At 46.2% G+C, this 21,899-nt stretch overlaps 1 protein-coding gene across 1 annotated transcript in view; it reads right to left on the bottom strand.

Annotated features, from left to right (window-relative positions):
- The window catches only part of BAZ1B (bromodomain adjacent to zinc finger domain 1B), a 249,952-nt gene that overhangs the window by 39,894 nt on the left and 188,159 nt on the right, over positions 1 to 21,899 (bottom strand). Inside the window, exon 18 of the mRNA XM_069226779.1 lies at positions 3,258 to 3,361. Coding sequence (XP_069082880.1) covers positions 3,258 to 3,361 — 104 coding nt within the window. The remainder of the gene's footprint in view (positions 1 to 3,257; positions 3,362 to 21,899) is intronic.

Raw genomic sequence — 21,899 nt, forward strand, 5'->3', positions numbered from 1 at the left:
GCTTTCAAGTCAGCAGTCCTTGTTTCAGGTTGCAGGAATCTGATTTCCTAGGTTCTGGGGTGCCCCTAAATACTAAATTTAGGGCTACTGTCCTGGAGGGTGGCTACATCCTCTTTGTGCCTCCTCCTTGAGGGGAGGAGAGAGGGGGGGGGGGGCACATCCCTAATCCTATTGGGGGAATCCTCCAAACTCAAGATGGAGGATTTCTAAAGGCAGGGGTCGCCTCAACACAGGACATCTTAGGGGCTGTCCTGACTGGTGGGTGATTCCACCTTGTTTTTCTCATCATCTCCCCTGGACTTGCCGCCAAAAGTGGGGGCTGTGTCCAGGGGGCGGGCATCTCCACTAGCTGGAGTGCCCTGGGGCATTGTAACATGAAGCCTGAGCCTTTGAGGCTCACTGCTAGGTGTTCCAGTTCCTGCATGGGGTCAGAAACTTGTCTCTTAGCAGCAGGCTGGCACAGACCAGTCAGTCAGTCAGTCCTGCACTGAAGGATTGGGTAAAATACAGGGGGGATCTCCAAGATGCCCTCTGTGTGCATTTTCTAAAATAAATCCAACACTGGCATCAGTGTGGGTTTATTATTCTGAGAAGTTTGATACCAAACTTCCCAGTATTCAGTGTAGCCATTATGGAGCTGTGGAGTTCGTTTTTAACAAATTTCCAGACCATATACTTAATATGGCCACACTGTACTTACAATGTCTAAGAATGGACTTAGGCACTGTGGTATAGTGCACCCTGTCTTAGGGCTGTAAGGCCTGCAAGAGGGGTGGCTTACCTATGCCACAGGCAGTATTTTGTGTGCATGGCATCCTGAGGGGGATGCCATGTCGATTTTGCCTTTTTTACCCCCCCAACACACAATCTACTATGGCAGTGTGCCTTTGTTAGGTGAGGAGTCCATTAGGGTGGCACAACACATGCTGCAGCCCTTAGAGACCTTCCCTGGTCACAGGGCCCTTGGTACCACTAGTACCTTTTACAAGGGACTTATCTGTGTGCCGGGGTGTGCCAAATGTGGAAACAATGGTACATTTTTAGTGAAAGAACACTGGTAAGCAGGTTCCCAGCACACTTCTCAGTCAAGTCAGCATCATCAGGTAAAACGTGGGGGGTAACTGCAACAGGGAGCCATTTTCCTACAGTTACTTACCCTATAAGCATCTGTTTGTGGCATGTAGTGCTGTAGGTTAACATGCTGTGTACCCTCTTGCCGTGGAGTGTTGGGCTCAGACATGTGCAATATTTTTCCTCTTCAAAGATTTCAATCATGCAGTATGAGCAGATATGCCCCTGCAATTCTTAGACATAGTAAGTGAACAGTGAAGCCATTTTAAATACAAAGTGCTAGACACTGGTCAACGAGTTCCCCAGCTACACAATGTCTTAACTGAAAATAGGGATGTTTGGTATCAAACAACTTGTATTAATAACCCACACTGAATCCAGTGATGGATTTATGAATACACGCAACCAAAGGGCACCTTAGAAGTGCCCCCTGAAAACCAACAGACTGCAGGTGAGCTCACTGAGCAGTTCTAACCAGTTTGCCACCAACAGACTAGCATCTGACCCCCTAAGGGAGAGAGCCTTTGCTCTCTGGAAGTCAAAAACAAAGCCTGCTTGGGAAAGGGTGTTACACACCCCTCCCAACAGGTTGACCTTCATTCCAAGGCAGGAGCTTAAAAGAAGCCCACCACCTTTGGTAAGCAGAAATGGCCTTCCTCTGAAGTCTCTGGAACCACCAAAATCCAGCACCTGAATTCACCACTACACCCGCCTTCTCCGACCAGAGTTGAAGTGGACCACTGGTCCAAACAAGGTTCCCAGGTCCTCACGAGAACGTCCATCATGGTTTCATCTCTTCTGGACTCCCCGACACCTGCAGGCTCTGCACACTGCACCCCTTTACCACAACCACTCCAGTAAGGAAAACTGGACACCTAAACACACCTCTGCACCAGTCAGCCTTGAGCTGAGGAGAACAGGACCAAAAGGTGCCTAACTATGCCCAAGCACCATGAGACCTGAGCCCCGCTGTTGGTGCAGCCCGACTGGCCAGAGCCTGCAGCCTCTTTTTGCAGTGACCGATCTCCAGTGAAATGCATTTGGCACCCGGCTGCCCCTGTGCCACTGCCTTTGACCTGGTCCACTGTACATCCTTATGTCCTTGAGATTGGTCTTGTAAGCCAAAGTACTTCACCCTGTTTGCAGAGCTTGCTTTCCTCCTATAGGACAACATTGCACAACTCAAACGGCACTGTGTCTACTTTTTAAAGTGAAAAAATTCCTATTTAAAAAATGTACTTACCAGAACGGTTCTCCAATGCCTAAACATAAGTAAAAATACTTGCTATTTTTATAAACTAGTGTGGATCTCCTTGGAGTCATGTCTCATCTATTGACAATTGTGTGTATTTTTAGATGTCTTGCACTCCTCTGTTTTAAGCCTAAGGCTGCTTGACCATACTACCTCCAAATAGAGTACTTTGAGATTGCATAGCGAGCCCTGGCAATTAATTGAGGAGCCCTTGGACTCTTTAAATGGTATTTACATACCACACAAAGGGCCAGCACCCTACATTTGAAAAAAAACAATCTTGTGATTTGGTATTTATCTTGCGACAAACAGATACTACTCTACATCACAGGGCGCTTCCACTGTTTTTGTAAGAGAAGACAAACTGAAGCAGCCTGTGTGAGCTTACAATGGAAGAACCAATTCATCTTTTCACAAGCTACAAGAGTGTGTAAAAGGGGCACTTAGGTGATTCACTTACTTTGTAACAAGAAATATGAAGTCGAACCTTTGAATTACAAGGTTTAATTTGTGATCATGAATGTCCTCCATTAGCTTTAAACCGAAGTCTAAAACTGTTGGTCACAAGGAAAAAAAAAGGAAAAAAAAAAAAAAAGCAGAAAGCTTATATGCCTGACTAATGGTTATACTTGGCCAGGGAAGTACCTACATTCTTGGAAGACAGCCAAAAAATGCTCAAAGGTGATGCCTATGCCTAATTACGGTTTGCTCAGCACTTTGAATGCATATGGTCCAGTCATTTTCTAGTGCAAAAATTGCTTCATTTATTTAAAATTTAGTGAAAACAAGTAACCTTTCTTTTAAAAAAAATTGCAAAGAGTCACAAGTTAAAAAAAAAAAGTTGATTAAAGAATCCGTCAATGATGGTTTTCCCATTCAACTATAAATACTGATGAAAATCTCAATAGCAGAACAAAAAACGAACAATGCATACCTGAAGGGCCAGCTAAATCGATATTTTATGAGTTTGTTGAGGATGTCTTCACACTTCTGCAGCTCGAGGTTCTGACGTCTAGTACCATGCTTATTCTGATGGACCTGAACACAAACAAGAATGAATAACGAGAAGCTTACACTGTGCACGAATGTCTCACGTGTTGGTACTCTTTAAAAAAAAAAAAAAAAAAAAAAAAAAAAGACTACAAAAAAAAACGAATTTAAAGTGTAGACGAGAATGCACAGCATATCACCTTCTCTAACAATTCTGCAGTCATATGTCTCATGTGCATCCCAGACAATCTTCTCCTACAGTGGAGAGTAAGGCAGCGCCAACCAGGGATTAGTAGTAGTCTTTGTAAACAGATTAGGGACTAGATTAAAGTAGTCAGCTGAGAATTTTACCAAGGAAGCTTAGGTTCCTCAGATCACTGGCTACATGTTAACAAAGACTGCACCCTTCAGCTGAGCTCTATGATTTCTTGGAATTTCACGCAAAGATTCTTCTACTAACTGATCCAATGGTCCAACATCAGCATTTACTATCTGTTCCTAATCAAACCTCCATTGCCCCACCTATTCCCCCCCCCCCCCCTCCCCCTTCCCCCACAAGAAATTGCCACACCGTACATTCTCATTAATAAGCCATTTAAATCTTCCTCAGGTTCGTCTTGTGACGGGTCCAGCCAAGATTTTAGAAGACTATCTTCCACAAAGGTGGAGATTACCTCTGCAATCGTAAGTCTTCACTCATTTCTGGACTTTCAGGCCATTCCTAAAACAGCATTAATGAACCAGTTACCTTAGTTAATGCACTTTTAGATGGATACCCGAACCACAGATTTCTCACCCTAAGAACATCCCTTGTGCTAAACAGGATCCAGAGAATTCTCAAATTCATTAATGTGCAGATACATGGCATCATGTGGTACTGTGGTGCCTCCGTTATAAAGTGATGGAGCAGTGCTGCATATTAACTCCACCCTTGTGTGCCAACATCAATTGCTAATACGTTCTCCTTCCGAGTCCATAGAAGCAGTGCACAACAAAAAACCACAGGTGAGTGCCAAAATCTAGCGTAGCACCCTATTTCAATGTCCAGGACTCCACTAGAAAGAAAGGGGAGGTGGAGATCTGTGAGAAATCTGCTTACAATAGCCACCAGGCAAAGTGTTAACAAAGGGTAAGGTATAGTTTCTTATGTGTAACTCCAGTTCTCTCGTAGGGGTATTTCCATGATAGTCATAAGCGTAGAATAATTCCCCGCCCGCGGGGACCCCGGAGCACTTTTTCCAATATCACTTCTTAAGTGTCCCTGTTCGCCTCCCTTCAGGAAGGCCTGTCAAGACACTTAAGAATGTTCCCATGCAGCCTATACGAAGGGCTACAGTGTTCAAGCTCCTGCATTCAGATTGTCCAGGAAGTGAAAACATTAAATGTTTGTCAAATAAAAGCTATTTTCCAGACCAGCTACTTCCCAAAAACTTTATTTCACAAAACCCCTATAAAGGAGTGCAGAACAGTGTAGTCCATAGGCTGCCATTAGAAATGAAGAAAAGGGATACTGTGCCTTTAAGAACAGCCAGTCCTCAAGTATCCCATCATGCCTAGAGAGGCTGTTACCTCAGTTCTTTTTGCAGGTAGTTACTGGCTGACAATCAGAATAAACTTATCAAGACCTCTAACTGCTCCCCCTGGGAGGAGGGAGGGTTGCTTATGACTATCATGGAAATACCCCTACGAGAGAACTGGAGTTACAGGTAAGAAACTATACCTTCTCTCGTAGGGGATTTCCATGTATAGTCATAGGCGTAGAATAGAATACCAAGCCCATCCCCCCCAACCAGCGGAGAAGCAGTTAGAGTAAACCATACATATGTACTCAAGCAAAAAGGTTTCTAAGCGAAGCCTGGCCTACTCAAGCATCTGCTCTAGCGTCCGAATCTAAACAATAATGTTTAGAAAATGTGTGAACTGATTTCCAAGTCGCAGCTTACAAATTTCTGCTAAAGGAACGTTGCGCAATAGAGCAGTGGTAGCCACTTTTCCTCTGGTGGAATGGGCTCTAGTCCTACCCTGTAAGGTTGTCTTAGCTAGTTGATAACACAATAAAATACAAGAGACTATCCATCTTGCTATTAATTGTTTGGAGGTGGCTAAGCCAGTTCGTACAGGTCCATAATTAACAAACAGTTGTGTAGTTCTCCGCACAGGAGTGGTCTATCTAGATAAAATTTCAATACTCTAACATCTAGGGAATCGAGAGCCCTCTTAGCTGGAGTGGAAGGGTGTGGAAAGAACGTGGGCAAGGCAATCGACTGGTTAATGTGGAAGTCGGATATGACCTTAGGTAGAAATTTCGGATGTGTCCGTAAGACGACTTTGGAAGAATGAAATATTGTGTAAGGTTCATGAGCACAGAGGGCCTGGATTTCGCTGACCCTTCGTGCTGAAGTGATCGCTACTAGAAAGGCTGTCTTCCAAGTGAGGTGTTGGAGGGATGCCTTGTGTATGGCTTCAAATGGGGCTTGCATTAAACGTGAAAGGACCACATTAAGTTCCCATGGTGGTGAGGGGCGTCTAATTGGGGGAAAGACCTTTAACCCTTCTAGAAAATCTGATCACTGGGATTCTGAAGAAAGAGGTCTGTGAAGGAGTCTTTCTATAAGCAGTTAATGCGGCTAAATGTACTTTAATGGAGGAAAGCTGGAGGCCCGATCATGCCAGATGCAACAAGTAAGGCAGAATAGCATCTTTGCAAGATGTAGAATCTATCCCTCTAGAGGAACAACAAATGCAGAATCGTTTCCACTTAAAGGATAAGATGGCCTCTACGCCTCCTTTAAAATGTCCATACAATCCTGTGGAAGGTTGAGATGACCATACAGGACTAGCTCAGGAGAAATGCCTTAAAATTCAAAGATGAGAGATGGGGATGCCTCAATTGTCCGCCGAACTTCGTCAGAAGGTCTGGCCTGCAGGGTAGCCCGAGATGTGGCTGGAGTGATCTCTGAAGAATATCCGGGAAGCACCACTGCCTCGGCCACTCCGGTCAAGGAGGATCATTGTGGCTGATGTCATTGACAGTTTGAGGAGGACTGCTGGGATCAGCGGAAAAGCGTACAGAAATTTGTTGGACCAGTCTATCCACAGAGCATTGCCCTTCGACTGAGGGTGGTAAAATCTGGCGGCGAAGTCGCGGCATTTCCTGTTTTCTTCTGTGGCGAATAGATCGATAGGTGTGCCTCACAAATGGAAAATGTCTCGAGTGATGTCTTTGTTGAGCACCCACTCGTGGTTCTCTTCCAGAACTCTGCTGAGGGCATCCGCTTGACTGTTCAGAACCCCTGGCAGATGGGTAGCCACTATGTTCAATTTTCTGGCCAGGAGCCAGTGCCAAATTGTCTGGGACTCCTGAGACAGGATTCTGGATCTGGTGCCCCCTTGTTTGTTCAGATAGAACATAGTGGTGGTATTGTCGGTCTGCACCAGCAAGTTGTCTGCTGTGATGGAGTAGGAACGCCTTGAGAGCTAGGTGTACCGATCGTAGCTCTAGGAGATTGATGTGGTACAACGATTCCTTCTGTGTCCATCGGCCCTGAATTTGCAGGTGATCCATATGCGCTCCCCCATCCGAGGAGAGAGGCATCTGTCACAATAGTCTGCTTCGGAGGTTGCACCTGGAATGGCATCCCCTTTAGGATGTTGGATGGACAGCACCACCAGGTTAGAGATCTGACTGCATGAGTGGAGAGGTGAATGCGATCTTCCCAGCTCCGAGCACTGATCCCACTGGTCCTCCAGGCATTCCTGAAGTGGACGCATTGGGCGTCAGGTAAATGCAGGATGCCATGGATCCGAGGAGTGAGGAGACTGTCCGCACTGTTGGGAGACTCGTTGTCTGGAGAGTCGGACACTTTCGGAGAATAGATAAGCGTCATTCCTCCGAAGGACACACTTTTGCCTACAGTGTCTATGGTAGCTCCTAAGTAACGTAGCCTCTGGACTGGTACTATCGTTGACTTTTGAAAGTAGATATGAAGACCTAACCGGTACAGAAGGTCGCAGGTCATTTGGAAATGCCGTTTTGCTTCTGCATACATGGATGCTTTGATCAACCAGTCGTCGAGATACGGGTATATGAAGATCAGTTTCCTCCAGAGGTGAGCTGCCACCACCGCCGCCATGCACTTGGAAAAGATCCTGGGCGCAGACTTGAGACCGAATGGCAGGACCGTGTACTGGAAGTGATCTTGACCTACCAAAAACCTCAGGAACTTCCGATGTTTCTTTGCAATGGGGATGTGGGAATACGCATTGTGTAGATCCACTGAGCAAAGCCAATCTCCTTGCCGAATCTGAGGATATATCTGGTGTAAGGCTAGCATCCTGAACTTCTCTTTTTGGATCCATTTGTTGACCGTTTTGAGGTCTAAAATGGGTCCGACTTCGTTTTTGTCCTTTTTTGGGATGAGAACGTATTTTGAGTAGATAGCCTTCCCCTGTTGGTTGAGGGGAACCGATTCCACTGCTCTCTTTGAAGAGGATGGAAACTTCCACCTTTAGGAGCTCGAGGTTTGCAGTAGTCTGTTTTGGCGGGATGGCCAGAGGTGGTGAAGAAAATCTGAGACAATATCCATTCTGTACAATGTCTAAGACCCAAGTGTGTTGTAATCTTTTGCCACTCTACCAGGCAACTGGTTGAAGCGTCTAAAAAATGACTGATGTCGATGGCGTAGAAGCAGCCATCGGTATACTTAGTTTCGCCACCCCTCGGACTAGAACCTCATGAAAGGTATTAATATCATCCACCGGAGAGGACCGAGGAGGAGGAGAGTCCGACAACGTAGGTGAATAGTCTCTGGTGGAGGACCAAGAGTCTGTCACACTCCCTCGAGCTACACCTCGATCGGCGGTGTGACCTTGATCTGAAGGAGTCCCGTTCACAGCGTGAACGATGGCGCGATGCAGAGCACAGTCTAGACGGTACACTAACCAGATCTTGAGGTGCCAGGAGTGGCGTTGGTTGCGGCACCTCCTGGCCAGCTGGCTGAGGCAGCGTTGACGAAAGCTCTGGAGGAGGGGACCGAGGCGGAGACGGACGAGAAGGAGAGGAAGGCAGCAGGACTACAGAGAAAGAGCACTCCGATGAGGAAAAAAAATACTCCGCCTCGTGACCCCTCAGAGTCCTTCACGTCGATCTCCCTCTGTCTCGACTATGACGCTGTGTGTGGCGACGTGCCATGTCTACATCAACCCGGACAACGCTGATCTGCTCCTCGATGTCGTGCGTCTCGGGGTCTTCAACGTCGTACTATGCCTCAACGCAGACTGGTGGCTTCTGAACAACGTCGAACTGGCCTTCGACGGCAAACATGTCAGCGCCGTACCTCCTCTCGACGTCAACCGGGACCGATGTAGTCTTCGCCCTGACGAGCGCCTCTCAGACCTCCCACGACCACTGAAGGCTGAGGTATGAGCCCCAGTGGAAGACTGACCTTCCTCTCGCTCAGAGGTCCCACTGGTTCCTTGTCTTCTCTCCTCTCCCTTGAAGGCAAATTGTCTCTGTCACGCAAAGTGCGCCTGGAGAACGTCTTGCAGATGCTGCAGGAGGCAGGAATGGGAGATGAGGGTAGACAAATACAGAGCTCATGAGAGTCTGTTTTAGCCTTTTTTCTGCCACATTCAGGGCACTTGTCAAACAAGGAAGGCATTTTGTTGAAAAAAGTCTTAACGTTCTGTCAGAAAACTTCAAAATGTAGTAGAGAAAGACAAAAGACGTAAAATGAAGCCTTTTTTCAGAACTTTCTCTGAAATTTTGAAGAAAAAAAAAAAAAAACTTAAAAAAGGTCGAGTTCAATGCTCCAGGGTCCTGTCAGCAGGTGCCGGAAAAAAGAACTGAGGTAACAGCCTCTCTAGGCATGATGGGATACTGGAGGACTGGCTGTTCTTAAAGGCACAGTATCCTTTTTCTTCATTTCTAATGGAAGCCTATGGACTACACTGTTCTGCACTCCTTTATAGGTGTTTTGTGAAATAAAAGAAGTTTTTGGGAAGTAGCTGATCTGGAAAATGGCTTTTACTTGACAAACATTTAATGTTCTCACTTCCAGGACAATCTGAATGCAGGAGCTTGAACACTGTAGCCCTTCCTATAGGCTGCATGGGTACATTAAGTGTCTTGACAGGCCTTCCTGAAGGGAGGCGAACAGGGACACTTAAGTGATATTGGAAAAAGTGCTTTGGGGTCCCCACAGGCAGTTGGGGAATTATTCTACGCTTATGACTATACCTGGAAATCCCCTACGAGAGAACTTGGTGTTCTGATGGGATACCTGTAGCTGCAGATTTCTCACTTTAAGCATAGATACCACAGCTGTATCTCCCAGAGGCGGTGGGCAGGAGGTGGAGGACGACCCAGAGACCAGCAAGTAATGCAGGGCTAGGCAGGTAAAACTGCCCTCCTGCCAGACCTAGCTGTATAGGCAGCGTTTTGTGAAGGTGTACACATGCACTTACATTGCAACCTGACAGATGTCCAGAACTGCCAACCTAGATGTAGCGGCCTTGCCCTAATTGAATGAGCCCTGCTGGCCTTCAGCTGCTTTTTGGCCAGCACATACCCATTTCCCATTATTTGCTCCAGAGAATCGTACAAACAGTTGGTCATCTGCACAATGGTCCCTTATGTGCTCAACGGAAAATTGTGTGTTTCGGTCAGGTGCAGAGATGATGGCAATTAGGACGACACTTGAGTTAGTAGCCTCAGTCACCAGCTATGTGGGTCTCAAACAAAATGTGCACAGAACAAATGCCAGCATTAAATCCCATTGCAGCATGACAAACAGCTTCAAGAGACATTTGTGATCTGTTCTATCAAAGGTTTCATTAGATCAAAAGATAATTTGATAATGATGGCTTATCAAGTAGACAAATTCCTAAAGGGCAGACAATAAAACGAAATAGAGTGTCAGAACGACTAACACCAGTCAAACTTTGCCCAGTGTAGATTGAATATGTCAAACAGTTCAGCCTGCGAGTATGACAGACTACTACCACCAGCAGCAGCTGAAATAAATTTAACTGTTGCTGCTCAATTGCCATGCATAAAGGTGTCCGTTATGAAGACTGGGGTGCAGTTGCTCCTGTCTGCTGAGATAGAAGTCTCCCCCCACCAACCCCAAGTGGCAGGCAAACTAGAGTATCAGAAAACCAGGAAGAAAAGAAAAGCAGAGAAGGATCAGTTACTTACCTGTAAATCCTAGTTCTCTTCCAGGGGTATCCTCAAAGTCATAAACATTGAATATTCCCGCCCTCGTGCGGGGACCCCGGAGCATACATAAAATACACACATGTATAAGTTTGAAATATACATTAAAAATATATAGCATTTTTAGTAGACAATTTTCATACGAAACTCATGTATACATGTGTACAACAGCAATGCAGACTATATTGATAAACAGGCTAAAATGCTTTATTTCTATGGAGTTTTTTTTTTTAAACACTCCCTTTCAAAATTACAAAAAGGAAAAAAAAAAAAAAAAAAAAACACTTTCCAAAGCCCAATAGTTGGGCTCAGGGAAAGAAGCAGTAGCAACACAAGAGAAAAAAAAGAGAAAAAACTACATTGAAAACAATGGAGCATTATTAGCCAATAGGCTGCATGCAGGTTAACACAGCAGAACCACAAGATTTGGCACCGTGCCTTTAAGACCCTGAGCACCTCCAGTATCCCACCATGCCTCAGGGGTGAAGGAGAGGTGACAGTTGGTTCACAGTTAGGTCAGTTCTTTTTTTCCGGCTTCTTCTGAGAGGATCCTGGAGCATTGAGCTCTCAATTTTTTCACAGAAAAATATTTAAAAACAGCATTTTTTCTACCTTCACTCGACGTTTTTCACCTTTGTCTCATTCAAGGGATTTTTTCCTGACTGGAAAATGCCTTCTCTTTTTGTGAAGTGCCCTTCCTGTGGGAAGAAGGCGGCCCCGCCTGATCCACACTCTCTGTATTGTGTGTCTGCCTCAGAGCCACTGCCCTGACACATGCAGACACTGCAAGAACATGTCAAAAAGGACTCTGAAAGACAGAGAGAAAATCAGGCTTCATGGTCTTCATGAGAGGCAGAAGACATCGTCCTCTTCACTTCCCAGGCAGTCAACAAGCCATTCTCAGGAGAGACAGGCTAGATCGACATCAGCTGGTAAGAAGGTGCCTGTCTGTTCCCCGTCTATGTCATCGCTGTCACCGTCGCATCGTCACAGATCGCCGTTAACGGCACCCCGACCGACGTCTATGGATACGACAAAGGTACATAGCCATCATAAGGGCAGATCTCCGTCGACGGCAACCCACCGATCGATGTCGAGCTAGCACGCCGTGCTCATTCGCCAAAGGCCTCATATCCCTCGACGGCACGGAAGATGACGTCGATCGCCTCAACGGCGAGACCAGAGACTTCCGTCGTCAGCGGCCCATCACTTGACGGCAAGGCACACGACGTCGAGCAGATCGCATTCAAGGGACCACCGGTCACCGTCGAGGCGCTCGACGTCAAGACGTGAGCAGTCCGTGGTACTCCCTTCGATGTCGGCACATCTTTCGACGTCGACACCAGGTGCTGCCTATCTCGCAAGGAGAAGAGCGTCAGCTACTGCCGGCTGATAAGATCACCACTCCAACAACTCCATGGGGCTTTGGAAAGTTTTCTCTTCTTGTAATTTTGAAAGGGAGTGTTTAAAAAAAAAAAAAAACCTCCATAGAAATAAAGCATTTTAGCCTGTTTATCAATATAGTCTGCATTGCTGTTGTACACATGTATACACAAGTTTCATATGAAAATTGTCTACTAAAAATGCTATATATTTTTTGTGTATATTTCATACTTATACAAGCCCCTTCTGCACGATAGGTGTGAAGGAGAGGACAGAGTTGCTCCATGGGTTGCAATTATATGGGGGGGGGGGGGGGGGGAAGCAACTGCCTTTAAGAACTCAGACCACCAGTATCCCGTCAGGTACAGCTGTTGGAAGTTGCTTCAGTTCTTTTGAAAGACGTTAGACTTGTACAGTGTATCAATACCTCTGTCTATTCTCCTGGGAGGACCAAGGGTTGCTTATGATTTATGGAAATTCTCCTATAAGAGAACTGGAGTTACAGGTGAGAAAACATTCTCTCTCGGAGATTCCCATGTACAGTAATAAGCAATGAATAGATTAGCAAGCCCGTCCCTACGGAAAGCAGAGGAAGAAATGGAAAATTGTAAGCAAATACATTTGAGGGAAGCATGCCTTACTTCAGCATCTGCTCTAGCGTCGAATTCTAGGCAGTAGTGTTTAGTGAATGTGTGAACTGACTTCCAGGTTGCCACTTTGCAAATCTCGGAGAGGAAAATTGTGCAGCAAGGCAGCAGTAGCTTTTCCTCTAGTAGTGTGTTTTTGGTCTAATAGGAAGTGTTTTGTTAGCTTTTTGATAGCATAATAAAAACACACACACTATCCATCTTGAAATGGATTGTTTCAAGGTGGCTAAACCTGTGCGGAGAGGACAGCTGATAAACAATTGGTCCGATTTGCGAATGCTTTGTGCTTAGTCAAGATAGAATGAGAACTTGCTATACATCCAGAGAATGGAGAGATCTTTCCGCTGGATTGGAAGAATTCTGGAAAACAAAATGTAGGCAAGGACGGGGTTTGGTTGACATGGAAATCCGAAATGACTTTTGGGAGGAATTTCAGATGAGTTCTCATGACTACTTTGTTAGAATGAAATATGGTATATGGTTCATGTGAGCAGAGTGCCTGGATTTCCTGAACTCTGCAGGCAGATGTAATGGCCACGAGGAAAGTGGTTTTCCACAACAAGTGTTGGAGAGAGGCCTTATGTATGAGTTTAAAGGGATCCTGCGTAAGACGTGAGGACAACATTTAGCTCCAATGGAGAAAAAGGATGTCTAATAGCAGGAAAGACTTATCAAACCCTCCGAGAAATCCTTGATGACCAGGATTTTGAAAAAAGTTTTGAGAAGGACATTTTCTGTATGCAGTAAGAGCTGCCAGGTGGACTTTTACAGAAAAGAACTGCAAGCCAGAGTGTGCCAAATGGAGTAGAAATGGAATAATTAAATCTTCTTGGCATGGGTTTTTGTTTTTAGATGACACCTTATGCAAAATCTCTTCCATTTTAAGGCATTTGCCACTCGAGTGGAAGGTTGCTTAGCTTCTTTAAGAATGTCCATGCAGTCTTGTGGAACATTCAGGTGTTCATACTGCACTAGCTTAGAAAAGAGATTGGGATGCACCATCTAGCTTCCGAATTTCATCATTAGATCAGGTCTGCATGGCAGCTTGAGCTGTGGATGGATGGACGGACCGGAGGTGGTCTGTGAACCACCACTGACGTTGCCACTCCAGAGTTATGAGTATCATCTTGGCTCTCGATTGAGATCGCTTGATGAGAACTACCACAATTGGGGGAACTGGTAGAAAAACTCAGAGAAATCTGGTGGACCAGTTGATACATAGGGCATTCCCCAGAGTTCTTGGTTGGGAGGGCATTCCCCAGAGTTCTTGGTTGGGAGTATCTCGATGCAAAGTTTGGGCATTTGGTGCTTTTTGCGCTTGCAAAAAAGTCCATGCCTGGAGTTCCCCTCCATTGTAATACACCTTGAACGACTGTCGTTTAGAACCCACTCGTGATTTTCCAGAAGGAGTCTGCTGAGAGAATTGGCTTGGGCATCTTGCTCTGCTGGAAGGTGAGTAGCAGTTTGATAAGTTCCTGGCCAGAAGCCATCTCCAAATTGTCTGGGCTTCGCGTGAAAAGGGCCTGGACCGTGTTCCTCCCTGCTTGTTGAGGCAGTACATGGTTATTGTATTGTCAATCTGAGCAAGCAGAGAGTTCGAGCCGAACGATGGATGGAACGCATTCAGCACCAGATGAACTGCACGTAGTTCTAGGAGGTTGATGTGATATGTAGATTCTTTCTGGGACAACTTGCCCTGAATTTGAAGGTGGTCCATGTGGGCTCCCCATCGTAAGAAACGCACCTGTGACTTAGGGCGGAATCTCCTAATAGAATGGTGTTCCTCGCAGGATGTTGAGTGAAGACCACCACCATTTCAGGGACCGTTTTGCATGCTGGGACAGTTGAATCCTGTCATTCCAGTTGCCCGTCAACTGGTCCAATTGGTCATCGATGCACTCCTGTAAGGGTCTCATATGGAGACGAGCATTTGGTGTGGGAAACATACAGGATGCCATCAAGCCAAGGAGGGAGGATACTTTTCTCACATTTGGATGTGAAATTCTCATGAGAGTTTTGAGACTGCCAAAGGATTGACAAGCATCTGGATACACGTTTGCTCAGAGGGTACGGATGAATGCTCCCAGGTAGTTCATTGTTTGCACTGGGTCAGAGTTTGATTTTGCATGATTTATCTGAAATCCCAACTGATGCAGTATATTGAGAGTCCAATTGTAGTGAAGTTGTGCTTCTTGAAACTTGGATGCTTTGATTAGCCAATCATCTAGTTAGGGGTAGACTAATACTTTGTGCTTTCGAAGATGGGGCGCCACTACTGCCATGCATCTGGAAAAGGTTCTGGGTGCTGACTTTAGATCAAACGGAAGCTCTTGTACGGATAGCGACTGCCCCAATACAAACCTCAAGAATGTGATGTTTCCTGACCACTGGAATATTAATATATGTGACTTGAAGGTCGATGGAGCAGAGCCAGTCTCCTTGATGTAGCTGAGGGTAGATCTGACGTGAAGCCAGCATCCAGAATTGCTCACCAAATCCATTTGTTGGCCAGGTTGAGAATGGGTCTGAATTAGTTCTGGGCATTCTTCTGGACTAGAAAATATCTGGAGTAAATTCCGGTCCCACGATGAGGAGGGATGGGCTTTATCGCCTGCTTCTGCAATGAAACGTCAACTTCTGCTTGAAACTGAGGAATGTGGAAGGTTTTGGTGGAATGGATGGTTGAGGAGCAGAAAATCTGAGACCGTATCCACTGCGGACAACATTCAGAATCCATACATCTTGTGTGATGTTTTGCCACTCTGCCATGTAATGTCAAATATGTCAAATGATCCCCCCTACTGGAGTAGGTAATGGGGGGAGGGGGGAGAGAGAAAGAGGATTCAGGGTTTTGTTCCCGATGGCTGTTTGCCTCCCTGAGCAGGTCGCTGACTATCTTCCTCTAGCATGCTTTCTTTCATAAGGCTGGTAGGACATTTCATAGTGTTGGACTGAGCACCAGTTTGTTGGCAACTCTGGTACCAACAAGGAGCTTGAACCATCTGACGATAAACAGCGCTGAAAGGCCTGAAAGATTTACTTGAAACATTAGGTTTTTCTAAACAGACAGCTTTTAATGTCTCTAATTCTGCTTTAATCCTCGCCACTTCGTCATCTGTATGAGAGCTGAAAAGGGTGGTTACTGTAGATAAGTACCTTCTTTTTGGCATGGTTACCCCTACTTTTTGCCTGCTGTCAATGTGTTTTTATTGTTCACTGGGATCCTTCTAACCCGGACCCTAGTGACTGTGCTCTCGCCCCCTCTAAATTTGGTTGCTTAAGATTTAGCACACCCCACAATTGGCATAATTGTGCCCTCATATAAGTCTCTAGTATATGGTACTTAGGCACCCAGAGCATTGGGGCACCAGGGGTTCCCCACGGGCTGCAGCATGTATTGTGCCACCCACAGGAGAAAATTAGTTAGTTACCTCTAACTGTAGTTCTCCAGTATTGGAATCTTTCATAGATTCACATGCTTGAATCATTCCCTGTCGTCGGGATGAGTCGCCAGTGTATTATTATAGCAATGTAATGATAACTAAAGTGTATAAAGGCCTAAGGCCTGCCACCTCAGTGGTCTATCCGATGAAAAAAAAAAAGTTTCAGCCAATTAGGCTGCCCTTCTGTAAGGAACTGCCTCCTTGTCATTGTTACCCTCTGACTTTTTGTTGTTGCCAGTTATGATTCAAAGTGTGCTGGGACCCTGCTAACCAGGCCCCAGCACCAGTGTTCTTTCCCTAAACTGTACCTTTGTTCCCACAATTGGCACAGCCCAGGGCACCCAGATAAGTCCCTTGTAAATGGTACCCGTTGTACCAAGGGCCCCGATGCCAGGGAAGGTCTCTAAGGGCTGCAGCATGTCTTATGCCACTCAGCGCATGCACACTGCCTCACTGCTTGTGTGTGCTGGTGAGGAGAAAAAGACTACCTCAGCACACTTTCAAATCATAACTTGGCATCAGCAAAGGCAAAAGTCAGGGGGTAACCATGCCAAGGAGGCATTTCCTTACACCATGCCACTACAAAGCGAAGGAATTGTCGGTGCTTTGCTATAACCAGGATGTGAAAGTACACATCCTGCAGATCTATGGAGCACATCCAGTCCCCTCGAAGCTTAGGAACAATCTGATGAAGAGCCAGCATTCTGAACTTTTATTTTCAAATTTATTTGCTCAGATGGCTCAGATCTAAAATGGGTCTGAAACCCCCTTCTTTTTCACTAGGAAATATCGGGAGTACACTCCTTTTCCTCTTTGAGATGATGGAACCTTTTCTATGGCTCTTTTTTGCAACAGTACGAGAACCTCCTTTCGTAGCAATGACTGGCGAGTACACTTTGCTCTCGTTGGGAGCACCGGAGGGGGATGAGAATTGAAATGAAGAGAATATCCATTCTCAATTATCAGCACCCATTTGTCACTTATGGCGTGCCACTCGTGTACGTAATTTGTAATATGTAAAATGGTGATGCGACGACAGAAGGGATGACGTAGACTGAACAGACAGGAATTTTCCTACAGGTTGACGTCGATTGGCTCACCGTTTTTCAGAAGAGTCTCTAGCAATGTTAGTAAGAGGAGGATGATGATGATGTCTTCTCTTTCATGTAGTCCATGCAAACAAATCCTCTCTCTGTCCTTTGGAGTTCTTTTGGACAGATTCTTATAATGCCTGCCGGTGTCAGGGCAGTGACTGAGGCAAACACTATGCACACAGTGTGGATCTCACTGGGCCTTCTTCCCACAAGAAGGACATTTCACAAAAAGTGAGGGCATTTTTTGAGAAAAAAAATTGTAACTTTACTCAGGCAATCAGGGAAGCCGTCGAGTAAGACCGAGAAAAACAATTGTCTAGACTATTTTTCTGGCCAAATAACCAGAAAAATGAGAGCTCGATGCTCCAGGATCCTCACAGCAGGAGACAGAAAAAAACTGAATTGTGAACCAACTGTTACCTCTCACCCCCTGAGGCATGGTGGGATACTGGAGGTGCTCAGGGTCTTAAAGGCACAGTGTCAATTTTTGGTTCTGCTGTGTTAACCTGCATGCAGCCTATTGGCTAATAATGCTCCTTTATTTTCAATGTAGTTTTTTCTATTTTCTTATGGATTACTTATACTTTCTATACCTTATACTTGGATTACAGAAAGTTTTGCATCTTTAATGGAAGGTTTTTCATTTATGTATAAAAAAAAAAAGCTGTTTTCTCAACATAGACTGCATTACTGGTCCAGTGTATATCCTCCCAGTGGAACTGTCAAAAATATAAGATACACTGTTCCAAATAGAGAGAAAGGAACACATGGCGGGGGGGGGGGGGGGGGGGGGGAGATCCTAAAATTTAGGAGCAAGAAACTTCACACATCCGTAAGGATGTCATGCTTCATCATCGGCTTAGCTCCTCGTCAGACCGGCACTGCAATGTCTGACAGGCACCACCCAAAATGGGGGGGCTCTTTGCCGGAGATCTTTTTCAATGATGGTGCCGTGACCCCAGGAGTGAGTAGGCAAAGTAGGAGATCAAAGATAAAGTGGTTAAAATTGGCTCTCAAGACCTCCAACGGGTAAACAATTTATTAGACCAGGTGGAAGGTAGGGACCAGGGTTAAAAAGTATAGTCAAGAGAGTGAAACAGAGCTAATGGTCAATCATTCTATATCAAAAGGAAAAAATGGGAGGGAGGTTGGACAATTTCCAAACCAGCCCTTTCATGGGTCAACATGTTTTGCATCCTGGTGGTCCATACGGATCCAGTGATGCTTCGTCAGGACCTAGATGACTATGTGTGTCTCCTAATCATAAAGGCCAGGTGTATCTCCTTAATCGAAGAAGTGTATGGATTACTCTTAACCAGAGAGTTTCAGGAAAAAATAACCAGTCACTTACATCAGTAAGTAACCAGTAATTCCTAACTGTCGCCCATCCCCATTTAGGGAGTGCGCTCCCTAGGACCACGTAGACCAATGGTCAGGCACAAATTAAGTTTGGAGATGCTGCCGTAGCCGTCCGGGAACCTATCCAGGTCCGTGGGTCCTGCATTACTGTTTACACATGTATTTGTTATTATATTGGTATTGAAATTCTCTAAAGTATTTTTCATATATTTCACATATACATACATGTGTGTTTGTACATGCTCTGGGGTCCCCGCACGTAGGCGGGAATATTCAGTGTTTAGGACTATTGATGAGGATCCCCTGGAAGAGAATATTATTGTGTTTGATGGGAGCTTTATCCATTAACGAATGGATAGTTGACGGGTTTATACTGGGTCTAGCCAATTGTGAAGCAGCCCTTATTGGGACAGTGTTCGAAGTCCACATTACAAACTGTATTGAGCGTCTACATGTTTTTACTAAATTTTTGTAAATGGGCACAGGTCTGCTGCCTGTATATTTTGTATGCGTGAATATGGAATGTGTATGTAGCCAATGCTGTCCATGTAGGTCCATCATTGCTTAGTGGATCTAACATGTTGAATTACAAGTGGGAGGCCACCTTGAAACCAATTTTGGTGTTCTTGATAAGTAAGTGGTATTTCTAAGTACTGATATGCTCTGTACTGTGCAGATGGATTGGGTATGAAAGGAGTTTGAATCAGCCAGCTGCAGGAAAAGTGACCCATGAATAGAAGGTTTCTGTTCTGTATGCATTGTGTGCCTCTACCACAAATGTTAACTTCTCCACCCCCATGTGGTAGTACATTAGCAAGTAAATTACGTGTGACAGGTTGTCTCTCGTTTACTACAATTACTACTGGCGAGAGAGATAAAATGGCTCCTTGATGCAGTTACCACCCCACTTCTTGCCGGATATTGATGCTGACTTGACAGTGTGTGCTGGGACCTTGCTAACCAGGCCCCAGCACGAGTGCTCTTTCACTAAAAATGTACCATTGCTTCCACAATTAGCACACCCCTGGCACAGAGAAGTCCCTTGTAAAAAAGGTACCAGTGGTACCAAGGGCCCTGTGATTAGGGAAGGTCCCTAAGGGCTGCAGCATGTGTTGTGCCACCCTAACAAACCCCCCACCTAACACATGCACACTGCCACAGCAGATTGTGTGTTGATGGGGAGAAAAAGACAAAGTCAACATGGCATCCCCCTCAGGGTGCCATGCACACAAAACACTGCATGTGGGATAGGTGAGTCGCCACTCTATCAGGCCTTAAAGCCTTAAGGCAGAGTGTACTATACCACAGGTGAGGGCATAGCTGCATGAGCAATATGCCCCTACAGTGTCGAAGTCCGTTCTTAGACATTGTAAGTACAGTGTGGCCATATTAAATATATGGTCTGTTTGTCAAAACTAACTCCACAGTTGCATAATGTCTACACTGAATACTGGGAAATTTGGTATCAAACTTCTCAGAATAATAAACCCACACTGATGCCAGTGTTGGATTGATTACAAAATGCACACAGAGGGCATCTTCGAGATGCCCCCTGTATTTTACCCAATCCTTCAGTGCAGGACTGACTGGTCAGTTCCAGCCTGCCACTGACAAGACGAGTTTCTGACCCACTGGGGGGAGAGCCTTTGTGCTCTGAGGCCAGAAAAAGCCTGCACTGGGTGGAGGTGCTTCACAACCCCCAAACCCCCCCCCCGGAACTTTAACACCTGGCAGTGAGCCTCAAAGGCTCAGGCCTGGTGTTACAATGCCTGTAGGGCACTCCGGCCAGCAGAGAAGAAGGAAGACGACAATTGCTTGGGCCCCAGCACTACCGGCCTGTCTACTGCTTCAGATTACCTGCACAACAAACCACAATGCAATCCTGCTGACCCAGCGACCTCTGCAGACTCAGAGGACAGCCCTGCACCCAAGAAGAATCAAGAACTCCTGTGGACAGCAGTCCTGCCCAACAACGAGAAGACATCCATCTTTAAAGGGACTCCCACCTCACTCCAGAAGCGTGAGTCCCCAACACTCTGCACCCGACGTCCCGGCTGGTGTCCAGAGATACCAACTATCCAGAAAGGACACCGAAGGGACGTGTCCACCCTGGGCTGACCTCCCTGCACCCCCACAGCACCACCTGCAGAGGGAATCCCGAGGACCCCCTGATCACGACTGCCCGGGACGACGATATCCGACACCTGGAAGAAGCACTGCACCCGCAGCCCAAAGGCCCGTGAGAAACTGACCACCGGTGCAGCAATGACCACCAGGCGGCCCTCACCCTTGCCCAGTCAGTGGCTTGCCCGAGAAGCCCCCATGTGCCCTGCCTATAGATGGACCCGCGGGTCCATCTATACAGTTCTATTGAGAACCCAATGCCCTGTTGGCACACTGCACCTGGCTGCCCCCGTGCCGCTGAGTGTGGTTTTTGTGCCTACTTGGGGCCCCTCCAGTACTCTTCCAAAACCCCCTGGTCTGCCCTCCGAGAACGCGGGTACTTACCTGCCAGCAGACTAAGCGAAAGAGCGCAAGAGCGCGCAGGAGAGAGCGTGTGTCGCAGGACCACTGAGGCACTGTAAATTCTCATGAGCCCAAGTTAGGGAGCTTGGGCCAAATGTGTTTTGTCCGACAGATTCAGTGAGTTGAAGGCTCACGGTTCTTGGTGAACCTTCAGAAGAGGGGAGAGAAACAGCAAGACGACTTCTGGTGTGGTACTGGCCTCTCCAAGTCCCTCGATTTACAGATAAGTTTTGGCAGCTGTGTTGTTCTGACTGAACACAAACAAACCTTGGCACAGGGCTCAGTGTCTAGAAGGCAGGAGGTGTTCAGAGGGGTTGCACTCCTGGACACTCTGGATCCCCTTCCTGGCGAGATGCTTCCTCAGTGTACCTCAAGGTCAGTAATTTGGAGAACTGGACAGTCTGGGTTCATGCCAGCTGGTACAGGGTAGTGGCTCCTCAACTCCAAAGTAGATGCTACGAGGTGCTGGTAGGCCTCCAAGGCTTTTTGAGGATGCACAGCTGCAGGACAAGTCAGGTCTTTGCAATTGTAGGGACAGCAGCAGGTAAGCAGGGTTTGACACCCAAGTTCACAGTTCTTGTGCGGGTCAGCTATTTTGTCCTTGTAGTCTGACAAATCCAAGTTCCTGATGTCAGTGGGCCACCTAAATACTGAATTTAGGTGCATTTAGGGGAGTGTAGGGTAGTAGTCAATGGGCTACGTACCCCTGGGGTACCCCCTCCCCCCATTTGACCACTTCCTGGGGAAGTGGGCATAACCCTGTTCCAGAGTTTCTAGTACCACCAAAAACAAGATGGAACCCCCTTCCTTCATGGAGCACATCAGACAGCTCACATTAGAGGTGACTAGCCTGGTAGTGCAACTTTCCTACTTACATAGCTAATTTCTTGTCTATCCTGGTGCCAAATGGGCCTCAGG

Source organism: Pleurodeles waltl, chromosome 3_2 (assembly GCF_031143425.1).
Source record: "Pleurodeles waltl isolate 20211129_DDA chromosome 3_2, aPleWal1.hap1.20221129, whole genome shotgun sequence".
NCBI classification, from domain to species: Eukaryota; Metazoa; Chordata; class Amphibia; order Caudata; family Salamandridae; genus Pleurodeles; species Pleurodeles waltl.